Source organism: Engraulis encrasicolus, chromosome 23 (assembly GCF_034702125.1).
Source record: "Engraulis encrasicolus isolate BLACKSEA-1 chromosome 23, IST_EnEncr_1.0, whole genome shotgun sequence".
Classification (NCBI taxonomy): domain Eukaryota; kingdom Metazoa; phylum Chordata; class Actinopteri; order Clupeiformes; family Engraulidae; genus Engraulis; species Engraulis encrasicolus.
Genome location: NC_085879.1, coordinates 38,238,271 through 38,263,282, shown reverse-complemented (window position 1 = coordinate 38,263,282; position 25,012 = coordinate 38,238,271). Strand labels below are relative to the sequence as shown.

Genomic DNA, 25,012 nt, shown 5'->3' with positions numbered 1-25,012 from the left:
ACAACCAAAGATTCTCTATTCTAATGCATTTAGAACGTCTCTGGGGGTGTTTGCATGTAGCCTATCTTTCAAGCCAACTTTCAATGTATGCTATAAATAGCATACTATCTAAGGAACAAATGTAGGTACCCTACCACTGTGTACCTATGTGGGTACAACTGCTTGTCACTGGGCGTAGACCCCTTTTGTGAAACAATTATGTACCTTTTGAAAACATACTTTTTAAAACAAAAAAACATTATGAAGACTTCTGTCCTATACCTGCCTCAAAGGGGCGGTGGTGGCTCAGTTGTTAGAGGAGCCTGTTCAGCATGAGACATAAATGTAAAGCGCTTTGAGTGCTCAAAGGAGTGAAAAAAGCGCAATAAAAATGTAGTCCATTTATATCCTTTTGAATACAAAACAAGGTAGTGGTCATGAGATCACGTAACATTAGAAGCACAAGTACAAGATTTTTGGAGCTTTGGGTGAATAGAACAGACTGTACATGACATGATAAATTATGGTACATACACACAAAGCAATATGTTTTCTAGGTAACAGCTACATTATGCCCAGTCAGAATCAGAATCTATTTCAGGAGTGGGGAACCTTTTTCATTCGAGGGACCACTTCAAATTCCTCCAAGGGCTGTAAAAGTCCTCCGAGGGCTGTACTATGAACACAAACCAGGATATCCCCCTGCACTTTATGCCTTTATTGAAAGTAGTCACCTTAAAAACAGACCCCACCATCTCTAGGTCCCCTGATATAACCTAATTGTAATGTAAATGTAATTGTAATGTAAATGTAATGTAATTTCTAGGATTTCTTACAAAATGTGTCATATTTCATGCGAAGATGCATAACATTGAAATTATATCGGGGGCCTGATAAAATGGCCGCAAATGGCCCTCGAGACATAGGTTCCCCAACCCTGATCAAGTGCTATTCATGCCAAGGCACATTGTGTAAACACAGCATACAGTACCTAAATCAAAGTTGGGGCTTTGGGCACTATTGTTGCGCAAAGACAACCCCATTACAGCACAAGTGTGTTGAAGATGGCCTCATTCAGACACGTTTGACCAGGCTTCGACATTTCGCGTCATAAAGTGACGGCAAACTCAAAGGTACCCCCTCGGCGCCAAACACGTCTTCACTGACGGTTATATTAGGGTCAGGGAGAGGTCTAAGCCAACATGACATGCGACAAGGTACCCCTCGGCGTCAAAAATATTGCCGTCTGTTTAAATGATGCCAAGGGTGTGAGTCTGCAACATAGATTTATCACCCTCTGCTTGGTCTATATGCCAATGCTTTGTTTGCAGTCTTTAGTGCCATTGTTTCTCCTCTCGATCGACCCTGTTGCCAGTGTCCCGGGGTGGCACCTTCCCGTCGTCCCCAGGGGCACTCTCGTGGCTCGGCAACGGCGCGTAGGGCGGGGCCCACGGGGAACCCTGGTGCGCTTGGCGCAGGTAGAGCGGTAACGAGTCCCAGGTGAAGGTGATGTCTTTGAAGGCGTGCAGCAGGAAGATGCCCAGGATGATGGTCAGGAAGCCACTGATGGTGCCCAAGGCCCCGTCGGCCGTCATCCTCAGCCACTCCTTAAACAAGATGGCCGAACAGGCCATGACGGAGATGGTGAAGAACACGTAGTAGATGGGCGTGACGATGGAGGTGTTGAAGATGTCCAGGGCTATAATAATAACAATATATATTATTATAATTGATAATAATAATACATTTATTTGTATAGCATAATACATACAAGATGTAGCAGCTCACTGTGCTTTAACAGCTTAAAACAAAAAAAATGGATTATTTCGAAAAAGGCAAATATTTGGCAAAGGTTAATGTATGCTGGATGGCTAGCACAGAATTTGAAATGACAAAGTGAGAATAACATCATGGAATAACAAAGTGACAAAAAAAAGCCATAAAAATGCCAAGAATTAAAAAAAAAACCCTCTAAAAGTCTAAAAAGAATGGCATTAAGTCAGTAGAATTGACCTTTGTTCAGGTAGCTGATCTGGATGGTTATGCAGATCACCAGCATGACCAGCAGGCACCAGAAGAGGGGCTCCTTCAGGATGGTGGTGCCCGCGAACAGCTCCTTGATGCCGATGCCCAGGCCCTTGACGCAGGAGACGGACAGGGCGCCGATGACGGAGCAGATGAGGATGTAGACCAGCACGTTCTTCTGGCCGTAGCGAGGCGCCACAAAGAACATCAGCACCAGGCTGCTGGCCACGATGCACACCGTGAACACGATGAATCCTGACCAATGCAGAATAGGAGAGAAATTCATCATAAATAGCAGATCTATAGCATTGTTCATGCACACCGTGAACACGATGAATCCTGACCAATGCAGGGGTGCATTTCTCAAAACCATAGTTGCTAACGAATTTAGCTACTTTGTTGTTTGAAATGATGGAGAAAGTATGGAATCTGTACTGCTGTCATAAACAACACATTTATAGAATTTTACAGAATTTATTTCTGAATGTACGTATTTATAATACTGAGCAAAAACTATGATATTGGACAAGTGAAATCTGGACTCAGTGGGTAAAAATAAAAAGTTGTTTGAAAAAGACACATAATCTAACATCATAGGGTGTTTTAAAGGTGCTGTGCAAATCCAGGTGCAAATCCAGCTCCCCAACATGACTTTCAGGATAAACTACTTTAGTGCCAACACGTTTTGCATAGCATTTCATCAAAGTGACACTGGCAAAACCCATGAAAATCCTTATACGTCCTGACTTATGGCATCTCTTTTAACTGGGTGAATTACCTTGGTTTTTAAGTTTTTCTCTGCTATGGTGCTTAGTGATGCTTAGTGGAACCAAAGAAGGTGGATCTAACAAGAAGCGACATTTTGTTTCTTTTCCGGTATCCACTTTATGTTGGGTGAACGCCCCTTTAGGAGACCTTCGATTAGGAGACCTTTGCAGTCCTGAGGTTGAGAATCAATGAAGTCCCCTTAGCGCTGTAGATGGCGGTAGCGCACATCTTGCGCAAACACCTCAAAAAAAGAAGTAGTAGGGGACAACGCCCCCTTAGGAGACCCAACTTGAGCACACGCTTTTGCATTGAGTGGGCGTGTTTTGCGATATCTTGGTTTGATTCAGTATTTTTGGTGGAACTGCTTGTTACCAGAATGGCAATAACCTATACTATATTACCTGGATCTTTCAGCTTATCTACCATAGGGCTAAGTGATGCCATGGCACCTGTTATAAATGAATTGTTACCAGAATGGCCATAACCATTGACAGTATATAGAATGGCTATAACCTACCCATATATTGTAGGTGCAACGCACTGATGATGGCTGAAGGCAGGGAAAGCGTCTGCTGGTGGACATGGTGGTATAATAAATAATGAGACTCAGCTCGTGAGTGCAGTTTTTCTCCACTTTAGCATAACCGATATATTACATGGGTCTTTAAGCTTGTCTGCCATACCTGTTACAAGGAAGGTGTTACCAAAATGGAGATAAGCTACATACTACCTGGGTATTACCTACTGTATATAATACTTGTGTCTTTGTATTGTGCTTGTCTGCCATGACACCTGTTATAAATGAGTTGTTACCAGAATGGCAATTACCTATATAAATACTGTCTATATATTACCTGGGTCTTTGAGGTTGTCTGCCGTGACACCTGTTATAAAGGAGTTGTTACCAGAATGACAATAAGCTAAAGTATATATTACCTGGGTCTTTGGGATTGTCTGTCATGGCACCTGTTATAAATAAGTTGTTTCCTTAATGTCTATAACCTATACTATATACAGTATGCAGTATATTACCTGGGTCTTTGAGCTTGTCTGCCATGGCGCTGAGGGAGGCCACCTCCTCCTCCTGGGGGGCGTGGATGACCATCACGGTGGAGCCCAGGATGCACAGCAGGCAGCCGATCTTGCCGTGCACATTCAGACGCTCGTCCAGGAAGTAGGAGGCCAGCACAGCACTGTGGGATACACAGAGGATGTAAAAAAAGTTGCACATCCACGCACATCAGTAACACAGGTGCTGGATCAAACAGGGGATAACGGAAAGGAATTGATAAAGGTCTGCAACACTGTTCCATGCTCCCAAAAAAGTTTAATGGTCGTGGGAGGTGTTAGTCTTTAAAAGCATTTGTCAGTGCCATACTTTTGGAAATTGTTTTGGTGCGCATTTGTAACATAATTAAGGCAGGCAGCCAAAAATATTATTTTGAGGCTGGTGTTGTGAATATGAATCCTGAAAAGCTTTGGCTTTGATGGCCCCAATATGTAGTCTATGTAAATATTCCCAAAAATGATTGATGGCAAAAGTATGTTCAGCTTAAAATGGAGAAAACCGCACTCTAAAGCTCAGTCTCATTATTTATTTTGCCACCATGTCCACAAACAAATGTGTTCCAGCCCTCAAGCCATCATTAGGTTGTCAAAATATGTTCAGGACATCGAAGGATATACAATGCACACTGGAACAATTGAAAAGGCTCTTCAACATAACATTAACCATGTACAGTAGTACACTGTGTGTGTGTGTGTGTGTGTGTGTGTGTGTGTGTGTGTGTGTGTGTGTGTGTGTGTGTGTGTGTGAGAGAGAGATAACATACCTCACCAAGACACTCAGTGCTCCTAGAGGTGTCACTAGGGTGGCTGGGGCAAAGGCATAGGCCGCAAAATTAGCAGCTTCCCCTGCCCCCACTGCCAAACAGAGATGAGCAACACATATTACGCATTACAAACATGTTATTATTACACATTACACATTACAAACATATGTTATTATTTCACTCTGAGATGTAAAGTTCAGTAAAAGGTAGGTAACACAGCTCACAAAAAGGTTTAATTTATTAAATAAACCTTTCATGCTATACGTTGGGGGCTGACTGAATTAGATTAAAGTTGTCACAAAGACCCCAACAATGACTTTGCCTTTGGGGTGTGAAAACAAAGCCCACTATGTTCAAGATGGATAAAGTGACCTTTGTGTAACACTGCACAAGATCAAAGCGCCTACAGCGGGCTGAGAGCAAGCTGGGATAGGCTATCCAAGATCTGTGAGTGGACCGACATTACAAGCATTATTGACAGTGGCACTTACTTGATATAAGTCCAGCCCACCATAACCACTCTTTGAGGTATGCATATCCCCCTTGACCTAAAGCAGAATTAAGGCGAGCATTAAAAGTTGTGCTCAACTGCGAGAGAACAATATGCCATGCTTTTCATAGAGAGAGAGAGAGAGAGAGAGAGAGAGAGAGAGAGAGAGAGAGAGAACATTACCCGCTCGCATAGACCCTTTGCTCGCCAAGCGCAGGAGCCCTTTCTTTTTTAAAATAAAGCTTCCCCCAATGAAGATACAGGAACTGACGGCCAGAGAAAGTCCAATGTAGAAGTCAAGCGAAGTCGCAGAATCCATCTGCAATAGTAAACTAACATTTCAGATATGAAAACATCCGGATAGCATTGGTGGCAATTATCTGAACAATTCTGAATTCTCTTGCGAGCTGTGCAGTCAGCCGGTGGATTCCAACCACTCGTTAGTCATGTGATCATGTGAACTCACAGACTTCAACGCACCAAAAACTTAAAAGCAGCGATTTTAGTAGTAGTATAAGACAGTTGTTTTAGTTGCTGGATATTTAAATCAAAAATAGAGCCTACAAACCATTTAGCCTACTGCTTAAGTTGTTCGCCAAATGGCTAAAATTCAAGCGAGGCTGGAAACCACTTCCTCAAATTGTGGTGTGAGAATCGAGCTTTTTAATGTGCTATTATTGAGGCGTCATCACATGTAGGCTGCATCACCACCATGTGCGATGCAACAATCCTAAAAACACAAGAACTCTCTAGGCGAACTAAACAAATTGAAGCACAACTTTAAAAAACTCGTATCAGTAGGCTACTCTGATCAGTACGATTGCAAATGTATTGTGTGACCTACCGTTCATCACGACGACAAACGCGTTACATTGAGAATAGACTACATGGGCTACTACATGTCTATTGATGGTCTGAGCTGTCAAGATCAAGAAAGGAGAGTGAAATTTCTGAGCCAGTCAGGTGAGTAGAAGCGGTGCCTTTTAGTGACAGAGTGACGTCAGCACGTAGCACGCACATCCCGGAAGTTTAGGTCTGTCAGTCAGTCGCCTGCTAGAAGGCACCGTCAAGGCATGCTTTTTCAGTGTAGTTAATCTCTCAACAACAAAACATGGCAAGGCTCACGACTAAAACAATGAGAAGGAAGCAGTGCGTTCGCAGTTCGCATTTATTTAAATAGCCCACCAACACAGGTTTGCCAAGGGACTTGTCAACGCTCGGCATGAGGATCAAACCACATCTCCGTGTGCTTGCTCGGTGCTTGGAGGAGCCAGTAAGGTCAAGGTGGCAGGGCTCAAAGTTATCCTCAGCATGGAGTTTTCAAAGACGGCCATCGCAACTAATGCACACAGACGAGGCTGGAAAAATGTTTTACATAACAACACCAATATTCTATGTGAACGCAGCACCTCACATTGGGCACTTGTACTCAGCGGTGATAGCCGACTGTTTGCACAGGTCAAGACTTCTACGAGGATTCAACTCCAGATTTGCAACTGGTAAGTCAATATAATTAAACTGCACACCATGCGTGCCATCAGAGGCGATTCTTCATTATCCAAATTCTGTCTTGCACATTGAACTGAATTTGTATGAAATGCGTTATATAAACAATGTTGCCTTGCAGGGACTGATGAGCATGGTCTGAAGATCCAGCAAGCGGCAGAATCCGTCCAAAAGCACCCCCTCGCGTTCTGCAGTGAGGTTTCTGAGAAATTCAAGCACCTCTTTACAAAAAGCAACATCTCATACACTGATTTCATCAGAACCACAGAAAGCAGACACCGCAGCGCAGTAGAGCATTTCTGGACTGTACTTCTGAAGAAAGGCCTCATCTACAAAGGGTCCTACGAAGGCTGGTACTCCACACAGGATGAGAGCTTCCTCACTCCAACTCAGGTCACCAAGGTTACAGATGCCAATGGGAACGAAATAACAATATCCACTGAGAGTGGTCACAAGGTAAGATTTGTTTCTCACTTATTGTGACCGTACCACCATCATCATATGAAAAGGGAAGTCTTCATCATAACGTACACCCATCCTCACCACTCCTATAACTTATTTGTGCATGAAATAACTATTGCCAACCATAATCTATGTACATGTCCACCTGAAATTTGCTATCTGCAAATAACTGTATTTAGACACTAAACTACATTTCATGAACCTAAATGTATACATGTGTAATGACAATAAAGTCATGGGCAAGCGGTTAGGGCGTCAGACTTGTAGCCCAAAGGTTGCCGGTTCGACTCCCAACCCGTCAGGTTGGTGGGGGGGAGTAATCAACAAGTGCTCTCCCCCATCCTCCTCCATAACTGAGGTACCCTGAGCATTGAAGGCGCTATTGAAGGCTGCCCCCTTGCACGGGTGAGGCATAAATGCAATTTTGCTGTGTGCTGTGGAGTGCTGTGTCCCAATGACAATGGATGTTGGAGTTTCCCAATGGGCTTTCACTTCAAATGTATCCAATCTAACCATGTCCTCCATTGTGTTTTTTTTGTTGCTTCAGGTGGAGTGGATGAAGGAGGACAACTACATGTTCCGTTTGTCTGAGTTCCGTGCCCCTCTTCAGCAGTGGCTGAGGGACAACCCCAGCGCAGTCCAGCCGGAGAAGTTCTACCACATCGTCCTGCAGTGGCTGGACGATGACCTCCCCGACCTGTCCGTGTCTCGGCACAAAAGCCGACTTCAGTGGGGCATCGGAGTCCCGGACGACCCCGAGCAAACCGTCTACGTGTGGCTGGATGCCCTCGTCAACTACCTCACCGTGGCCGGATACCCAGAAGGCCACGGTCTGTGGTGGAGCGCAGCTCATCACATTGTTGGCAAAGACATCCTGAAATTCCACGCCATATACTGGCCGGCGTTCCTCATGGCGGCAGACTTGCCCCTCCCCCAGGTGGTCAATGTCCATTCTCATTGGACGGTGCAGGGCAAGAAGATGTCCAAGAGCTTGGGGAACGTGGTGGACCCCCTGGACACAGCACAGAGATACACCGTGGATGGTGTCAGGTACGATACGATATCATACGTTTTTATTCAATATCTTAACAGATAAAGATAATCACAAATATATATACTCTTGGCTCCATGCTCCAACTGATAGCATATTGGGAAACCCCTGCAGGTTACACTAAAATTTTGAGTGTTTATTTTTTTCCCCCCACCAGGTACTTCCTCCTCAGACAAGGCGTGCCGGACCATGACTGCGACTACGATGACGCCAAGCTGGTGAAGCTCCTCAACAGCGAGCTTGCAGACGCTCTCGGTGGGCTGCTGAACCGGTGCACGGCCCCCTCCCTGAATCCCACGCAGACGTACCCACAGTTCTGCCCCGGCTCTTTCCCCATGGGCTCTCCTGAAGAACCCAAAGGGAGAACCAAGCCAGAAGACTACCACATGGTCCAGTCTGTCACAGAACTCCCATCAGTGGTTCTAGAACACTTGGACAGCCTGCACATTTACAAGGCTCTGGAGTCCATCAGTGCGTGCGTAAGGCAGACCAACGGCTTTGTCCAGAGACACGCGCCCTGGAAGCTTGATCTGGCGGACGCTGCAGACAAACGGTGGCACGACACCATCCTCCACGTGTCCATGGAGTGCCTGAGGGTTTACGGGACCCTCCTTCAGCCTGTGGTGCCGGGGCTGGCTGACAAGCTGCTCTCCAGGCTTGGGGTGAGGTCTGAGGAGCGCACCTGGGAGGTGCTGGGCTTTCTGGAAAGGTACTATGGGCGGAAGTGTGCCTTTGAGGGGCGCACACTGGGCCCAGAAACTGGAGTCCTTTTCAACCGTCTCGAACGAGACACGGGAAAAGCCAAGCCCAAAACCATCAAGAAAAATAAACTAAAATCCCATTAAATTATGACTGTATGCCTTTTTTTGCTACCATTAAAGTTTGTTGGGGACAAAAAGTGCATTCATCATTGTAGCAGCTTCATAATGCACACCAGTTGCGGAACAATTGCACATAGGGCCCTGGGCAAGACACTTACAGGGCCCCGATACGGCCTGCCAAGGTCACAATAGGGCCCCCATGACCAATACAAGACTGCCCTGGGGCAAATGCCCTGCTCGCCCTCCCTATAGCTCCGCCCCTTATGCACACTGTTATGCCAGTGGAATGCTGGAATAGTCATTGAAAAGACCATACTAATATAATACTACACTACTACAAAATTACACAGAGCATTTAGGAATACATTACAACGTGGTCACTGTCATTCTGGTAAGAGAAAATCCATTACAGTGGCCATGTCTTAAAACTGTTTCTTAACTGGTGGGGAGGGACCCAAAAGTGGGTCGCAGAGGGGTCTTGGGTTAGCCTGGTGAACCAGCGCCACCCGCTGGACGGCAACATGTCTGGTTTACCAGGCTAGTCTTGGGTGGCTCGTGGAGCTGAGGTGTACAACTGTATAACTCCCCCATTTATTGTTAGTCACAAAATTCAGACCAAATACAGAGATCAGGAAAAAGCACAGAACAGAGCAGAGTGGAGAACCTTTGTTGCTACTCTACTTGACAGGAGACAAAATGGGCAGTAAGTAAGCAAGTACAGTAATGAATAAATGACTGTCATGTTGAAGAAAGGGTTAAACTTTGTCTCCACTAGTTGATAGACATGTGTATCAGCATATACGGTAGTACAAATGCGGATGCATGCAAAACATACTGGATGTATGCTACCAAATGTATGGTTATATTTTTTATTAATTAGAATAAATTGACCCGTTTCCAACAACAGAACATAAAATTGGGTCACTACGTAATGTCCGTAGAAAAATTGTGGGTCTGGGCCCCATGACTATTTCAGTTAAGGAGTGTGATGAAGCGGTCTGCACACTGTGTATTAACTCCAAAAATACTTTGTTTCATTTAAACATATGGCAACGTTTTGATCCAACAAAGGGATCTTCCTCAGGCAATGAGAACAATGGTCTAAGTTGACTTCTATCACATGACCTACAGGTAGGCTACCTGGCGGAAAGGTGAGCGCACCCTAAGGTGACAAGTGGCATAGCATGCGCCTTGGCGCGCTGGCATACAAATTCAAGACCAGTGATCACAACCGGTTAAATGAAATAAAGTATTTTTGGAGTTAATACACAGTGTGCAGACCGCTTCATCACACTACTTTTTGTCTGGCACCTGGACAACTACCTGTGGATGTGCGCACCCTACCTCCAAACACTATTTCAGTTAAGGACCAACTGTCTGAAAAGATGAACGTGGCCCTGACGTGGCCTAACGGTAGGGCACTGGGTTACTACACTGGCGACCTGGGTTTGATTCTGCCCTGGGTCATTTGCAGAGCCTTCCCTGTCTCTCCTCCACTGTCCTGTCAAAAATAAACGCAAAGATAAACCTATGGCCTTTGTCAGCCCTCATGTACAGTGCCCTCCATAATTATTGGCACCCCTGGTTGAGATGTGTTAAAAGCCTTAACATAAATTCAGTGTTTGTTGCAGAAGAATACTGTCACACTGAAAATTTTAGGAAAATGTAGCCTTCAACTCAAATGAATTGTAGGAAAATAAAAAAAATCCCTGACTAAAAAATAATTATTTTTCATTAAATCACCTGTTCCACAATTATTGGCACCCTTAACAATTCCCAGGAAATAAATATAATTGAAGCATTTCTGTCATTTCTACAGTAGTTTACAAAGTTTACCAGAGTATGTAGGACCATTTAATTAGTAATTCATCACTTCCTGTTTCCCTGGGGTATAAATATGACGTGACACGAGGCCATTTCTCTTATCCACTCTTAAACATGGGAAAGACAAAGGAACACAGCATACAAGTGAGGCAGATGTGTGTCGACCTTCACAGGTCAGGCAGAGGCTACAAGAAGATTGCCACTCAACTGCAGCTGCCCATATCTACTGTGAGAGGAATAATTAAGAAGTTCAAAACAACTGGAACAGTGGTAAACAAGCCTGGACGAGGACCCAAGTTTATTTTGCCACCACGCACAGTGAGGAAGATGGTAAGAGAAATCAAAATATCTCCAAAGCTCACTGTTACAGAATTACAACAAATGGTAGCATCCTGGGGTCACAAAGTCTCCAAATCAACCATCAGGCGCTGTCTACACGCCAACAAGCTGTTTGGGAGGCATGCACGGAGAAAACCTTTCCTCACCCACAATCATAAACGCAAACGTCTGGAGTTCGCCCAGCGGTATTGGGGCTTCAACTGGGACTGTGTGCTTTGGTCAGATGAGACCAATATTGAGCTTTTTGGCAACAAACACTCTAAGTGGGTCTGGCGTGCCACGAAAGATGCGCATGCTGAAAAGCACCTCATACCCACTGTGAAGTGTGGGGGTGGGTCAGTGATGCTGTGGGGCTGTTTCGCTTCCAAAGGCCCTGGGAAGCTTGTTAGGGTGCATGGCATCATGAATGCTTTGAAATACCAGGACATTTTAAATCAAAATCTGTTGCCCTCTGTCAAAAAGCTGAAGATGGGTCGTCACTGGGTCTTTCAGCAAGACAATGACCCTAAATATATGGCCAAATCTACACAGAAATGGTTAACCAGACACAAAATCAAGCTCCTCTCATGGCCATCTCAGTCCCCAGACCTCAACCCCATTGAGAACCTGTGGGGTGAGCTGAAGAGGAGAGTACAGAGGAGAGGACCCAGGTCTCTGGATGATTTAGAGAGATTCTGCAAAGAGGAATGGCTGAAGATCCCTCTTTCTGTCTTTTCCCATCTTGTGAAACATTATAGGAGAAGATTAGGTGCTGTTTTGTTGGCAAAAGGGGGTTGTACAAAATATTAACAACAGGGGTGCTAATAATTGTGACACACATTATTTGATGTCAAATAATTATTTCTTTATGTGGGATTTTTTCCCCACTGAATAAATGCACTTGTATTGAAGGTTGGATTTTTCTCTTTTTTTCCATTAAGGTCCCATATTATTTAGAGAAAAATAATAATAATTGGAAGCTAAAAAACACATCTTAACCAGGGGTGCCAATAATAATGGAGGGCACTGTATATTCGAGCATGACCCCTAGGTGGAAGCAGACATCACATTTTAAGTTTTCTCTGTTCTATGGTGAATTACACAAGGAAAAAAAAGGCAGTCATTTATTTGAGCACATCATCCAGAACCTATTTACATAAAATCTTCTGAAAATCCAAACATTTAATTTGGAGGGCTCAGTTTTGAGTTGGTAAAATGGTCTACAACTATCTGTGTTGGCAATTTTGTTCCACATTGTATAATTGACCCTATCAGATGAAAAATTACTTATTCCAAAATATCCAGAGATGATTGAAACGTGATATGGAATTTACTAAAATACTTTGTGCCCACTCAGTAAGGTTAATAGGCGATGGTTAGTAAGTTTTATGGGAAGAGTTTTTCAGGATTCATTTTCACAACACTGGCATCAAAATATTTTTGGGCTGACGTCCTTAATTCTATAATAAATGCACACCAAAGCAATTTCCAAAAGTAATGTGCAAACCAATACATTTAAAGCATAAGCATAAAGTAAAATAGTGGAGTTTGCCAAGTTTCCAGAAATATACAAAAAACTCGACCCTGTCGCCACAAAGAAAGTGGTAGGAAGGAGATAAGACTTTCCCAATTTCCCCACCTTTCATCCATCTTGATTCATGTGCAAGTTTTTCAGCTGGCCAAAGCACCACCGCTACCAGAATTAATTAAGTCCCGTCACCACCAAACCATATTTTTAAAAAAGAATTTAATGCTTGCTTTATGTTTTGAATTGATAATAGTAACTGCATCAATCTTGGAAGTGGCAGATAATTTCCTTGGTGTCGCTACTGTATGGCCTGAGGATGCAAGATGAATATAAATTGGTGATCGTTTTTAATAGCCTGTGAGGAAACCATTTTCTAAGAAATATTAGGGTTTTTTTTTGTTGCCTTGCCTGATTGCATCTGACCATTTTATTGCAATATCAGCCGCACACAGTTGGCTTAATCGTCTTAAGTCAACACACTTAATTGAATCATACCCCCAAAAAATTATACTAATCATTTTCCTAAATCCAGTTGAGGAACCAGTGTTTGCTTGTAACCATGATGAGTCTAGTTGATGGCAGAGTGCTAAGCTGGTCTGGGACCAAAACACTTCCTGGGCATTTAAGATCATGACCCCTGGGGACACTTGGTCCACCAGGAAAAAAACGCTGATTATTACCAGCCCAGCCATGGCACTAAGCAGAACGATGAGACGAAAATAAAGACCACAGCATAAAAACAGACATGATTTGTTTTAATGAGAAATACACCAAACTGAAAAAAATTGTACAAATTGAAATAAAATAAAAATTGCATTATTCTTATAATTTCTCGCACATCATCTCTTCTTTTTTTTTACATTGACTCTTCCATTGTATGACTCCATGATCGCTATTTCACAGCAGAGTGCTTCTTTCCCGGGAGAGAGATCATAATTACATGTCTGAAGTCAGCTCCTCATATCGGTCGACTGCAGGGCCCAACTGTGTGGAGCGCTGTACACAGGCTACAGGTCGTATCAGCAGGGCCGCTGACAGGTTAGGCTAGGCCCCCGGACAAAGTCATCTCAAAGCCCCTCTCCAACAACTCAATACATACAAAGTAATGAGAACCCAATTCTGGACCCCCTCCTTCTCTCTCTGGGCCTGGGGCAACTGACCCATTTGTCCGCCCCTGTCAGTTTCCCTGCATATTAGCATTACGGTGATCCACCAAGCTACTGTCCTTTTCAAAGTGACATCTTTGAAGTCTACCACAAGATGGGAAGTGATGTGCTGCAGGCCTCTCCACATCCGTGTCCATGTCCACGTCCACATCACCTCACAATCCATGACAGAAACACCCAGGAACACATGCTCACATACGTCCTTACACACACTAACAGACGCACACGCACACACGCTAACACACACGCTAACACACACACATACACACACACTAACATAGTCCATCTTCCACTCAATAGTAGGTGCCGGTGTTCTGTCCAGGTTGCGTATCTGGTAGGATAAAGACACAGACAAAAGATGCATGCATATTAGGAATATTCAAGAGTAAGTGGAGAGAGAGAGTATCATCCTAATTGGTGTGTGTGTGTGTGTGTGTGTGTGTGTGTGTGTGTGTGTGTGTGTGTGTGTGTGTGTGTGTGTGTGTGTGTGTGTGTGTGTGAGGTCTTACTTGAGAGTTGCTGCTGCAGCTGTCTGACCAGGGCTGCCGTCTGTTGTTGCTGCTGAGTCTGTTGCATACCCTGCCGAGGAAACTGGTCACACACACACACACACACAAACACACACAAACACACACACACACAAACGGACACGGACACAGACACAATTAGGAGGATACCAAAACAGTAGTATGATGAATAATCAAACGTACATCATTGTTAAACTGCCGGCTAGGCTACACTCCATATACTCTTCAGAGCAAATACATACCACCCACTCTTTAAGCATATGGCCATAACTGCTACAATAAAGACACGACTGTAATATAATTGACTAATGAGCCTTAACTGACTGTCTCAGTCTGCGTTTAAGCTTAATTTAGTTTCTAATTCACCCGTTTCTTTTCGCCCTACCCCATTTGTCTGTGGGGGAGCAGAGTTGGCAGAGTTTGGCTGGTTTATCAAGACAAAGTCCGCAACACAAGTATGGTCCCACAGGAAGCTTGTTGATTACATTAGCTTTCCTGGTTTGATCCAGATCTCAGATGTAGGTAGATGTGCGCGCTAAAGCTTATGGCCCGACTAACATTATTAACTAGATGAACCCTAGTGGCAGAAAAAAATATTTTTGTTTCTACAATGCTCTAAAAGTTTTCTTTTCTTTTTGAATCATTGTAGTAAGCCAAAGGGGTGGGTTTAGCATGGTGATGATATGGATATATTACTGGCCTATTTTGTGCAATTATGTTGTTTGAACGCTAACCACTGCTTCCACTGGGTTGCCTACCCAAAACAATGTTCCCACTCTAATTCAGCTATAAAATTCCATGATTTTCCATGACTTTCCAGACCCAAAAAACCTGAATTACCATGACCACTTCCGGAAAAAAAGAAATTACGTTAAAATGTTTTTAAAAAAGTGTTAAAAGTGTAAAAACTGAAGATTATCTTCACCGCCGAGCCACCGCCAGACTTAGGTGGGCTCATTGCATTCTAGAATGTTGCACATTACAGCACAAAACCAAACGGTCTCTGGCGAAGCGTTGTAGTAAGAAACAATGTTATACACGAAACAAAAAAGGGCTTGCTTCTGCACAAATGTCAAGACAATTCCATGATATTCCATGACTGTGCATGCAAAATGGCAAAATTCCATGACTTTCCATGACTAGAAAAACTTTCATGAAATTCCATGATATTCCAGAAATTCCATGACCCGTGGGAACCCTGCCAAAAGCGTAGATGTTAGCCAGTTAGCAACAAATTAGCTAACGTAATTAGCAACTATTGTTTCGAAAAATGCACCATACTCTTGCAAATGTAATTACAATACTAAGACAATACATGGTTTCAACTTTGTAATACAGTACTAGTCTTGCAATCACATCTGTAAGAGAATGTCTACTTCATACAAGTCAAAAGATACATTTTAGTGTATATTATTTGAACAGCCGGCAACACAACACGTTTACAGGTCCTTGTCGTTCATTCTTTCCCCATCACCACCAATTGACTTTCATTGGCTTTCCCAATGTTTTCCCCTAAAAAAGGGCGTAACGCACATGGAAAACGTCACGGCGCTCATGCGTATCACCAGGCCATGGCCTGTCTGGCTCACCATGGGCTGCTGTGGGGGCAGTGGCTGCATGCCGAGGGCCTGGTTCTGGGCCTGCTGTGCGGGCGGCTGCTGGCCCTGTGCGGACACCTGCTGTTGCTGCTGCTGCTGCTGCACCTGCTGGGGCTGCACTTGCTGAGCCTGCGCCTGCTGCTGCTGCTGCTGCACCTGCTGCTGTTGAACTTGCTGTTGCTGTTGAACCTGCTGCTGTTGCTGCTGTTGTTGCTGCTGCTGCTGCTGCTGCTGCACCTGTGATCAGTGGACACAGGTAGAGGGGTCAAACATGTGTTATAACCAAAGAATGTACATCGGAAAATAACTATTACTGGCTGGAAAATGCATTGGCTACGGTGTAGCACGGGGGCGTAGCACGGGGGCGTAGCACGGGGGCGTAGCCTGAGGACACAGAGTGCATGGGTAGTGGGTGCGATGGCATGATGGATAAAAAAAAATGTGTCACCGGAAACTCCGCAAAATCACTCTAGATGTCCGGAATTTGAATTGCATTGTGGGTGCGAGCGGCTGCTGTGAGTTCCGGCCTGGTTGAAAGAGGATGTCCGGCTGTCAATGTTCAGTTTGTGGCCAAATTAACTACAGCTGTCCATCAGCGTTAATAGCCGGGGATAATTAATGACAGCTGTCAAAAATTCACTGTGTCTTATGACCTGTTCCACACTCCAGCCCGGGCGGTAGTGGCATTGTACTTTACCATGCCTCCAGTACTGACCGTAGAAGAAGAAAGTGACTCCCAGGGGTGATGGTGAAAAAAAATCCTGAGCCTGAACTTTTTCCCCTGCTTTAACGACGACGACAAGATACTGCATAGTGACACATTATTCAAACATTTAATAGTGTATGACCATTATTCAAGCCTGATAGTAGAAGAAAACCCTGAACCTGTAACAGTTTTTGAGATAAGAATACCTAATGGCTAATTATTATCAATGTTTTTATTTTTGCAAACGCTGTCAAGTCTGAAATCAGGCATGGAGCCTGAATACTATCAGCCCGTGGTCATGCCATACTACACTCTTACGACATCGTCTTCACTACAGCGTCTTTGGTGAAAACATACCGCAATTTACAGTACGTCAGTGATGACATGAAAGCCAAAGGTGCATAGCTCCGTACCAATGGAGGGGAAAGTGTGAAAGGTGAAAGCGAATAAATCGTGTTATGTGAGGCAGTCTCGGACTACCAATTGTAGCTTCAATTTATTTTCACAGAATCACTGGGACGTCAGGACAATTTACTGCCAATTACAAAGTAAGTTCCATTTCATTTCCAATGACATGAACAATTCTGAGAGCCACAGTTACACACAGCACATCACCATTAGAGCCATTCACATTTCAAATGCTTCCAAGTGAGGACTGAATGAACATGTGGATAGATGGATAGATGTAGCCTGATAAATCATCCTAAATGTGAGATTGGATGTGTAATTTAGTCTGGCCCCGATGAATAGTACATCGGAAGATTTTTGATGAGAACAACCCATTGTCTTTCAAACCATGCCTGTGCCTATAGGCTGGCGCTGTGACCAATCAGTGCTATCTTTCTCGTTGATGTGCTTTCCCAACGTTGCAAGCTTCGTCGTCACTCCCTCAAAACCCCGCCCGCTTTGATTCAAAACAAATCTCTGCGTTGTGATTGGTTTGCCCAGATTCTTGGCAAGCCTGGCAGACCACTCAAACGATGCAAGGCCAGACCACTCGCAGCCAAAAAAATGTTGGCGTCCAGCGGGTGGCGCTGGTTTACTAGGCTAGGATAGATGGCTTAGAAATGGAAGAACTGCAATTTGTCAGGGGATAATAGAGCTAGAATGCACAGTCTCAAAGTGAGGACTGCATGAATGAATGATTATGAATGAAATTAATGAATGGCTGGCTAAGAGATCAAATTAAAAAGCTGCATAATAATACTAATTATCGGCGACCACACCCTCCCGACTTACCCTGAGAGCTTGTGCCTGTTGTTGCTGTCTGAGGTACTGCTGCTGCGCCTGCTGCTGCTGGACTTGTTGCACCTGTTGCTGTTGCACCTGCTGTTGCTGCGCCACCTGCTGGACCTAGTCAGAATTACAACATTACAATACAATTACAATTAGGTGCTGGTTATACGTATGCTGACATTTGTAAATGCAGATATTTTTTAATAGTTAACACATGACAACACACACTTGCACACACTCGAACACATTCATTCGCGCACGCACACCCATCCACACTCACGTCCATCCACAAGCACGCACACACGTCCATCCACACGCACACACACACCTGTTGCTGCTGCTGTGCTTGTGCCTGTGCCGCCACGGCCTGCTGCTGCTCCAGCTGCATCTGGTTCTGGCGCGCGGCCGCCATGTTGGGGTGCACGCCCTGCGCCGCGCCCATGTGGCCCCCCAGACCCTGCATCTGCAGCTGGGACTGCTGCATGGCCTGGTGCCCCGGGAACCTGCAGAGAGGGGGAGAGGAAATGTCACCATTACCTTACATGACATGACATGACATTACATTACACTGGTACGGCTGGTACCTTGGAAACCTAGAGAGGGGGAGAGGAGATGTCATCATTACATTATATTACATTATATTACATGACATTACATTACACTGGTACAGCTGGTACCCTGGAGAGAGCAATATAGGAAAGTAATATTATTACATTACATTACACTTAGCTGGTGCCCTGGGAACCTGGAGACAGCAGAAGAGGAAAGTAATATTATTATATTACATTACATTATATTACACTCAACTGGTGCCCTGGGAACCTGGAGGGAAGAGAAAAGGCCATTATTATATTACTTCAATTCGCTTTGCATAAAAGTGTCAGTTAAGTGTAATGTAGTTTGGTCTTGGACAGGATGTTCGCTACAGCCCCTGAAGCAGTGTGGGGTTAGGTGCCTTGCTCAAGGGCACCTCAGCCATGGAGTGAGAGAGGGAGTGGTTGGGATTCGAACCTGCAACAGTCCGTTCTGAACCCATCTCCAAAACCACTAGGCCACGAACTGCATCATACATCATTACATTGTAGCATAATATTCGGTGAAGTTCAACTACAAACTGTCGCTCAAATTGTCCCTTGTCACCCAAACTGCTTCTTTCGCCAGCTCCTCAATGCAAAAGCCAATTACTTCCGTCTCGTTGTCAAATAACTACGAATAACTCAACAATGCCCCCTCCTCTCACCTCTGGATGTTCTGCATGGGGTGCGGGTACCCCCCCGGCGCCTGCTGGTGCACGTAGCCGCTGGGCCGCTGTGGCATCTGCCGGGGGTCCACCACGCCCGCGTTGGTGCCCGGGTGCCCGCCCTGGAAGTTCTGGTTGCCGTACGACTGGTTGACGATGCCGCCGGGCTGTGCCGGGTGCGACTGCATGCCGGTTATGTGAGTGTAGCTCTGGTAGGCCTGTGAGGATGAGATTGGAATATGATATTTATTATGATATTTTACACGTCCGATACGGTTACAAAAACACTCAATAGAGAGACATAGGGCTGGGTTCAAAAGATCGATCCGCGATCCAATATTGATTCACATTCGAAAAGTATGATATCGATTCAAAACCTTGTGGATTGATCTTTTGCCGATGATTATGGGTGCTATTTTCTGAACCACATCCCGTAGCTGTCTTCCACATTCATGTAAGATACATGCAAAAATACAAAAGGCCTGTTCATGTAAATAGTGCCAGTCTTTTCCCACCTTTCTCGCTCATACCAAGTTTCACTTCCTTCTCTTATACCAAGGTATTTTATTTTTGTATGGGTTTCAGAGGCTGAGAAATTTAGGCTTTTATAGCCAGTCTTAGAATTCTAGGCATCAATGGGTTTGAGTGACAACCCGGTAAAACAGAGGACCGATATTCAATCGAATCGAATCGAATCGTGGATTATTTTGCATTGTGACCTTCTGCATTGGAATTGATTCCCAGCCCTAGAGAGAGACAATATTGCCATCCCACCTGTAGGATAGAAGACAAGATGACAATATTAGTATGGATGGAACAAGAAAGCCATTTAGGTGCTGTTTCCACGTAGCTGGATATTTTTATATGTGGATATTTTCTCCTGGTTGCATTGGTTTTGCATTGGTTTTGGCCTTCCGTTTCCACGTAGCAGATATTTAAAATCCAGGTATAAAAAGCAGGAGAAAAAAATATTGTGTCTAGAGGGCTAAAACGCATTTGTTACAATGGAGGATTTATTTTTATCCACATGTTGCGTTTACACCTCAACAGGAGAAAAAAATACCCTGCTAAAAAAATATCCTGCTACGTGGAAACAGCACCTTAGTTTGTTTTAAAACTGGGAGCGTTCTTGCACAGTTCTACCACTGAGTCCAGGAGTCCACCGAGTCTTCTTCAAAAATGATATCACTTTGATGTAAATTTCAGTTCATAATTGAACTTAAAAAAAATCACTGCCAAAGACATCCAGCATTATGCGTTCACTCTTAACTATACACCAAACGGAACAATACACCTATGTAGACTTTTTTTGAAACGGAAAAGGTTTTTCCACACAAAACAAAGCTCAAAATACAGATATGGTAGGACTTGGATTGCAACATCGATACTGTGTGCCTAGTATACCAATATTGTCTTGCATGACACTTCTCCACAATCCACATGGAAACGTACGTGGATTGTGTAGAAGTGTCATGCAAGACAAACTTTATTGTCTGTTTGCACAGAAATGTATCTTATCTTAACTAAAACAAGTGGATGTGGGCACTTGCCTGTGTTGGCTGCATCTGCGAGTACGGCTGGTTGTGGACGGGTCTCATGTGGATCTGGTTCTGAAAAGGACACAAACATACTGTCTTAATAGTGACTATTATTTTGTGGTCATGTAGTTGAATTAAGCAAAGGTATCAATTACCAATGATGCATCGAATAGAATCGGCAAAAAAAAAAAACACCACGGATTGACGGATGACATAGCATTAGCCTTGTGTGTCATTGGTAAGCTGAATGGTGGTATACAGGCAGGGTGTGTGTGTGTGTGTGTGTGTGTGTGTGTGTGTGTGTGTGTGTGTGTGTGTGTGTGTGTGTGTGTGTGTGTGTGTGTGTGCGTGTGTGTGTGCATGTGTGCGCGCGTCCACGTCTGTGTATGTGTATGTGTGCATGTGTGTTGGGCGGCGTGTGGGGGCTCGTCTCTTGGACTCACCAGTCTGACCTGGAGCTGATGCCTGAGCATCTGGTTCTGTGGGATGGCCGGCTGCGGCTTGTAGTTGGTGTTGAGGAACTGCTCGTTCTTCATGCCCATCATGCCCCCCAGGGCCGCGCCGCCGCCCGGGATCTGCACCATGGGGTAGTTGGGCCGCGTCTGCATCACCTTGGTCGGGTTGCGGGGCCGGTACGGGTTCTCCATGCCGGGGCCTCCTACAGAGAGAGACACATGGGCAGTTTAGACATGTGGGAAAACAGTGTAACCCCATAAAAGTTGTTTACCAACCATAAGGCACTCCAGTTCAGACGAGGCGAGGAAAGACACGGATTACAGCTGTCCGAGATTAATAATATTTATTCGGCTGACCAACAACTTTACATCCTTAAAAGGTACACTGTGTAAGATTTTTTAGTTGTTTATTTCCAGAATTCATGCTGCCCATTCACTTATGTTACCTTTCTCATGAATACTTACCACCACCATCAAATTCTAAGTATTCATTATGACTGCAAAAATTGCACTTTTCATACATGAAAAGGGGGATCTTCTCCATGGTCCGCCATTTTGAATTTCCAAAAATAGCCATTTTTAGCTGCAAAAATGACTGTACTTGGACCATACCAGAAAATATTTGTTTATTACTTAGTAAACTTTCATGCCAAGATCAAATTTGGCAATAGTAACACTGTTTCAATGAGCAGCATAGTTGCAGTACCTTTTTTGACAATTTCCTGCACAATGTACCTTTAAACATTCCCTGAGGTAAACGGACATGCCGGCTCCGACAGGTCCCCCCTTCTAAACGTCCAACCTACTTAACATTCCAAATGGGAACCACTAATCAATAAAGCTCCAATAACTCCCGTAGTACAACCGTAGCAGAACAATACAATACCATATTGTGAAAATAAATAACAAAAATAAATACATAGAAAATGGAAAATAGAACACGCATAGATTCTGATTGGATGCGGAATTGTACTGTTACAACAGCAATGGCACACCAACTTGTTATTGTTCGAAATGCTTGGGGATTTCAATGCCATAGAGCCCCTGTTTTTACAAGCAGTGTCACAATTGTTATGGTTGTGGGGCCGGTAAGGATTTTAAATGCTAGGACCTGCTAAGGACCGCAAAGGCTCAAAACCTTTTAGGTTTACACCATCCTACAAAAAAAGCTTTTCAACAGCTTCGACCATGGCGTCCATTTAGACTAATGTCCTCCAGACACTTTCGGACACTTTGAATGGCCACTGCTATTGCTCATAGCATTCAATACTGCTGGCGTCTAGCAAAGTTTATGCGTCACAGACACCAAAACAACGTTTTTATTCTGTTGTAAAAGCCTTTCAGTCTCAGTTTCTGTATAAAACATAGTGTTGCAGTGCTAGCTGACTGAATCGAAAGCTTTTTTATTGTGGACAAACCCTTCAGTTTCTTTGGTTGTAAAAGATTTCCCCCCCTCACATTGGTAGAGTGAGAAAATATTTGTGAAAATGAGTCAGCTCCTCCAGCCTAAGATGGTAGGGTTTGTACGTCTACATACAGTTTTCACAAAGAAATACAACAGCAACAAAAAACACAAAAAGGCTCTTGGACACCAATTTAAAAAAACAAAAAAAACAACAACAAAAAACAGTTAAAGCTCTTAGACAGTGGGGCCATGGCTGTGGCCCTAATGGTTGAGGAGTTGGGCTTGTGGGGGCTCTCCAGTACCCTAATCCGTGCCTGAAGTCTAATCATCTAATCCCACATCGCTCCAAGAACTGTAACCAACAGCCTGTCCCTAAATAACAGTCCCTCCAGGAATTTGCGATGTTGTGTTTTAAAATAACAGAGCCACTTTGGAGGGGGAGGCTCTGCAAAGAGTAATATTTAAAAAAAAGTAAATCCTTGTGTGGTATTGTCCAGTAAAACACTTCTATTCCAAAGATATGGAGGGAGGTTAGCACGAGGGGAGGAGGGAAGGATTGAGGAACTATGAAAACTGAAAGAAAAGTCAGAAGAAGAAAGAAAACTGAAAGAAAGCTCCCGTTGCTCTTATTTTAATGTGATGTTTCGGGCAGCATGCAAGAGCAGCATACATTAAAATAAGAGAAACGAGAGCTTGGCGTTGCAGACTTTTCTTTCAGTTTTCATATGATTTTTGCTAGTCCTGCACCCAACCTTTTTGAGATGGATGTGCGTGTTTTTGCCTTTTTGACAATGGGATTGAGGAACTAACCTGGCGGCAGGGGCTGGTTCTGGGCGTAGGCGATGCCCATTTGGGGCTGGGTGTAGGCGCCCATGTTGCGGTAGGGGTTCTGCTGGTTCATCATGACGTCCTGAGGCATTCCTCCCGGGTACGACACCACCGCCGGGTTGCGACCTGCGTAGTCCTGACAACAGCAAGAAAAAAAACGAATAAATCACTGAATTCAGGAGGAAGAGAATAAGGAAGAGGAGGAGAGGTGTAGGAGAAGTACACTACACTGGATATGGGAAGTAGAGTGTGTGCAGTGTGCAGTGTTGTGTGCAGTGTGCAGTCACTTGTGTGCTGTGGAGTGCTGTGTCACAATGACAATGGGAGTTGGAGTTTCCCAATGGGCTTTCACGCTTTCACTAGAGATGCACCGAAATTACATTTTTTGTCCGAAACTGAATATTAATTAATCATTTGGCCGAATATCGAAACTTAAGTGTTCCATCAGTTTAAAGTCATCAAAAGCTAGGGTTTTCACTATTTTTTAATATTGTTTACATCGATGGCTTACAATGAAGGTTTAGACTTGTTTTTCAAAGAAAATAAATGTTTATTTGAAATCTTCAAATGTTAGAGTAGAACTGAAATTAGCTCCCTTCATGCCCATTTTCAATTAATTTTCTATTCGGCCTCCCATTCCGCCACTCAATTGGCTTTCGGAAAAGTGTCTTTTTTTGCATTTTCGGCCGAATGTTTTCGGTGGCCGAATTTTCGGTGCACCTCTGGTAATGGCAAGTCAAAGCCTTATCTGCTCGCTGCAAGAATTAGCTTCCACTACATTACAGGGGTGGGGAACCTTTTTCATTCAAAGGGCCACTTCAAATTCCTCCAAGGGCCGTAAAAGTCCTCCGTGGGCCATACTATGAACACACACCAGGTTGTACCCCAGCACTATAGGCCTATGTTGAAGGCAGCCACGTTTAAAACAGACCCCACCTTCTCTAGGTCCCCTGAAGGTAACTTAATTGTATTGCAAAAGTAATTCCTATGATTTCTTTACAAAATATGGCACATTTCATGTGAAGCTACATAATATTAAAATGACATCATCGGGGGCCAGACAAAATGGCCTCAAGAGCCATAAACGGCCCTCGAGGTATAGGTTCCCCACCCCTGCACTACAATCAATAGAACTGGCTACATCAGACACGGCAGTGCAACCAACGTTCTTTAAAATAAAAAAATAAAAATAAAAATAATCTTTTTTTTTTTTGGATGCAACTGTAACAGCAGGCTACACTGACTACACAGAAGAGGAATTACTGTTCAGACAGTATGGTTGTCTGCTTTATAGCGCATATGTTCTGGTTTTGGAATCACCTCTTCTCCTACACTGAGCCTATTGAAAAGCTCCATGAAATGTGCTGCTATATAAATACAATTCCACTTGACCATGCCCAGAACTCATTAGTGACCACCACCTATTTTGAAGTGCATCCTACTGTGAGCACTAATATGTCTCAGTAGCGTACGGTCATCATAATTAAGCACGGGTCCATGCGATTTCTGCTGATGTTTGCATTGCTGTATTGGTGTTATGCATTTTGTGTATGCCTGAAGTACTTAATGACTCCCCATTGGCCAAATAACCTAGTTCTCTTAACCTGAATTCCTTCTTTAAAATAAAACACAGCAGTCTCTTCCTACAGTAAAGGACATGCAGGGAGCATTCTAGAAGGCCACTTCATCCAATCAAACCGTAACAAAAA

At 44.0% G+C, this 25,012-nt stretch overlaps 3 protein-coding genes across 3 annotated transcripts in view; 1 reads left to right on the top strand and 2 right to left on the bottom strand.

Annotated features, from left to right (window-relative positions):
* Positions 1-925: 925 nt before the first annotated feature.
* On the bottom strand, positions 926-6,025 carry zgc:101583 (uncharacterized protein LOC494104 homolog). Its single transcript, XM_063190832.1, has 7 exons — positions 5,939-6,025; positions 5,278-5,413; positions 5,096-5,152; positions 4,605-4,695; positions 3,805-3,965; positions 1,993-2,259; positions 926-1,678 (listed from the first exon to the last, which is right to left on the bottom strand). Exons 2-7 carry the CDS (start codon positions 5,411-5,413, stop codon positions 1,314-1,316), a joined length of 1,077 nt encoding a protein of 358 aa, XP_063046902.1. The 5' UTR covers positions 5,939-6,025; the 3' UTR covers positions 926-1,313.
* Positions 6,026-6,060: 35 nt separating this feature from the next.
* Positions 6,061-8,987, top strand: mars2 (methionyl-tRNA synthetase 2, mitochondrial). The gene is made up of 4 exons (XM_063190831.1): positions 6,061-6,593; positions 6,722-7,056; positions 7,610-8,112; positions 8,271-8,987. Exons 1-4 carry the CDS (start codon positions 6,317-6,319, stop codon positions 8,956-8,958), a joined length of 1,803 nt encoding a protein of 600 aa, XP_063046901.1. The 5' UTR covers positions 6,061-6,316; the 3' UTR covers positions 8,959-8,987.
* Positions 8,988-13,998: 5,011 nt separating this feature from the next.
* The window catches only part of med12 (mediator complex subunit 12), an 83,619-nt gene continuing 72,605 nt past the window's right edge, over positions 13,999-25,012 (bottom strand). The window contains exons 38-46 of the mRNA XM_063189791.1: positions 23,286-23,439; positions 21,059-21,273; positions 20,628-20,687; positions 19,078-19,295; positions 18,166-18,340; positions 17,841-17,954; positions 15,887-16,132; positions 14,280-14,361; positions 13,999-14,101 (exon numbers count right to left, since the gene is read on the bottom strand). Of these exons, the coding sequence (XP_063045861.1) occupies positions 14,064-14,101; positions 14,280-14,361; positions 15,887-16,132; positions 17,841-17,954; positions 18,166-18,340; positions 19,078-19,295; positions 20,628-20,687; positions 21,059-21,273; positions 23,286-23,439 (1,302 nt within the window). The 3' untranslated portion in view covers positions 13,999-14,063. The remainder of the gene's footprint in view (positions 14,102-14,279; positions 14,362-15,886; positions 16,133-17,840; positions 17,955-18,165; positions 18,341-19,077; positions 19,296-20,627; positions 20,688-21,058; positions 21,274-23,285; positions 23,440-25,012) is intronic.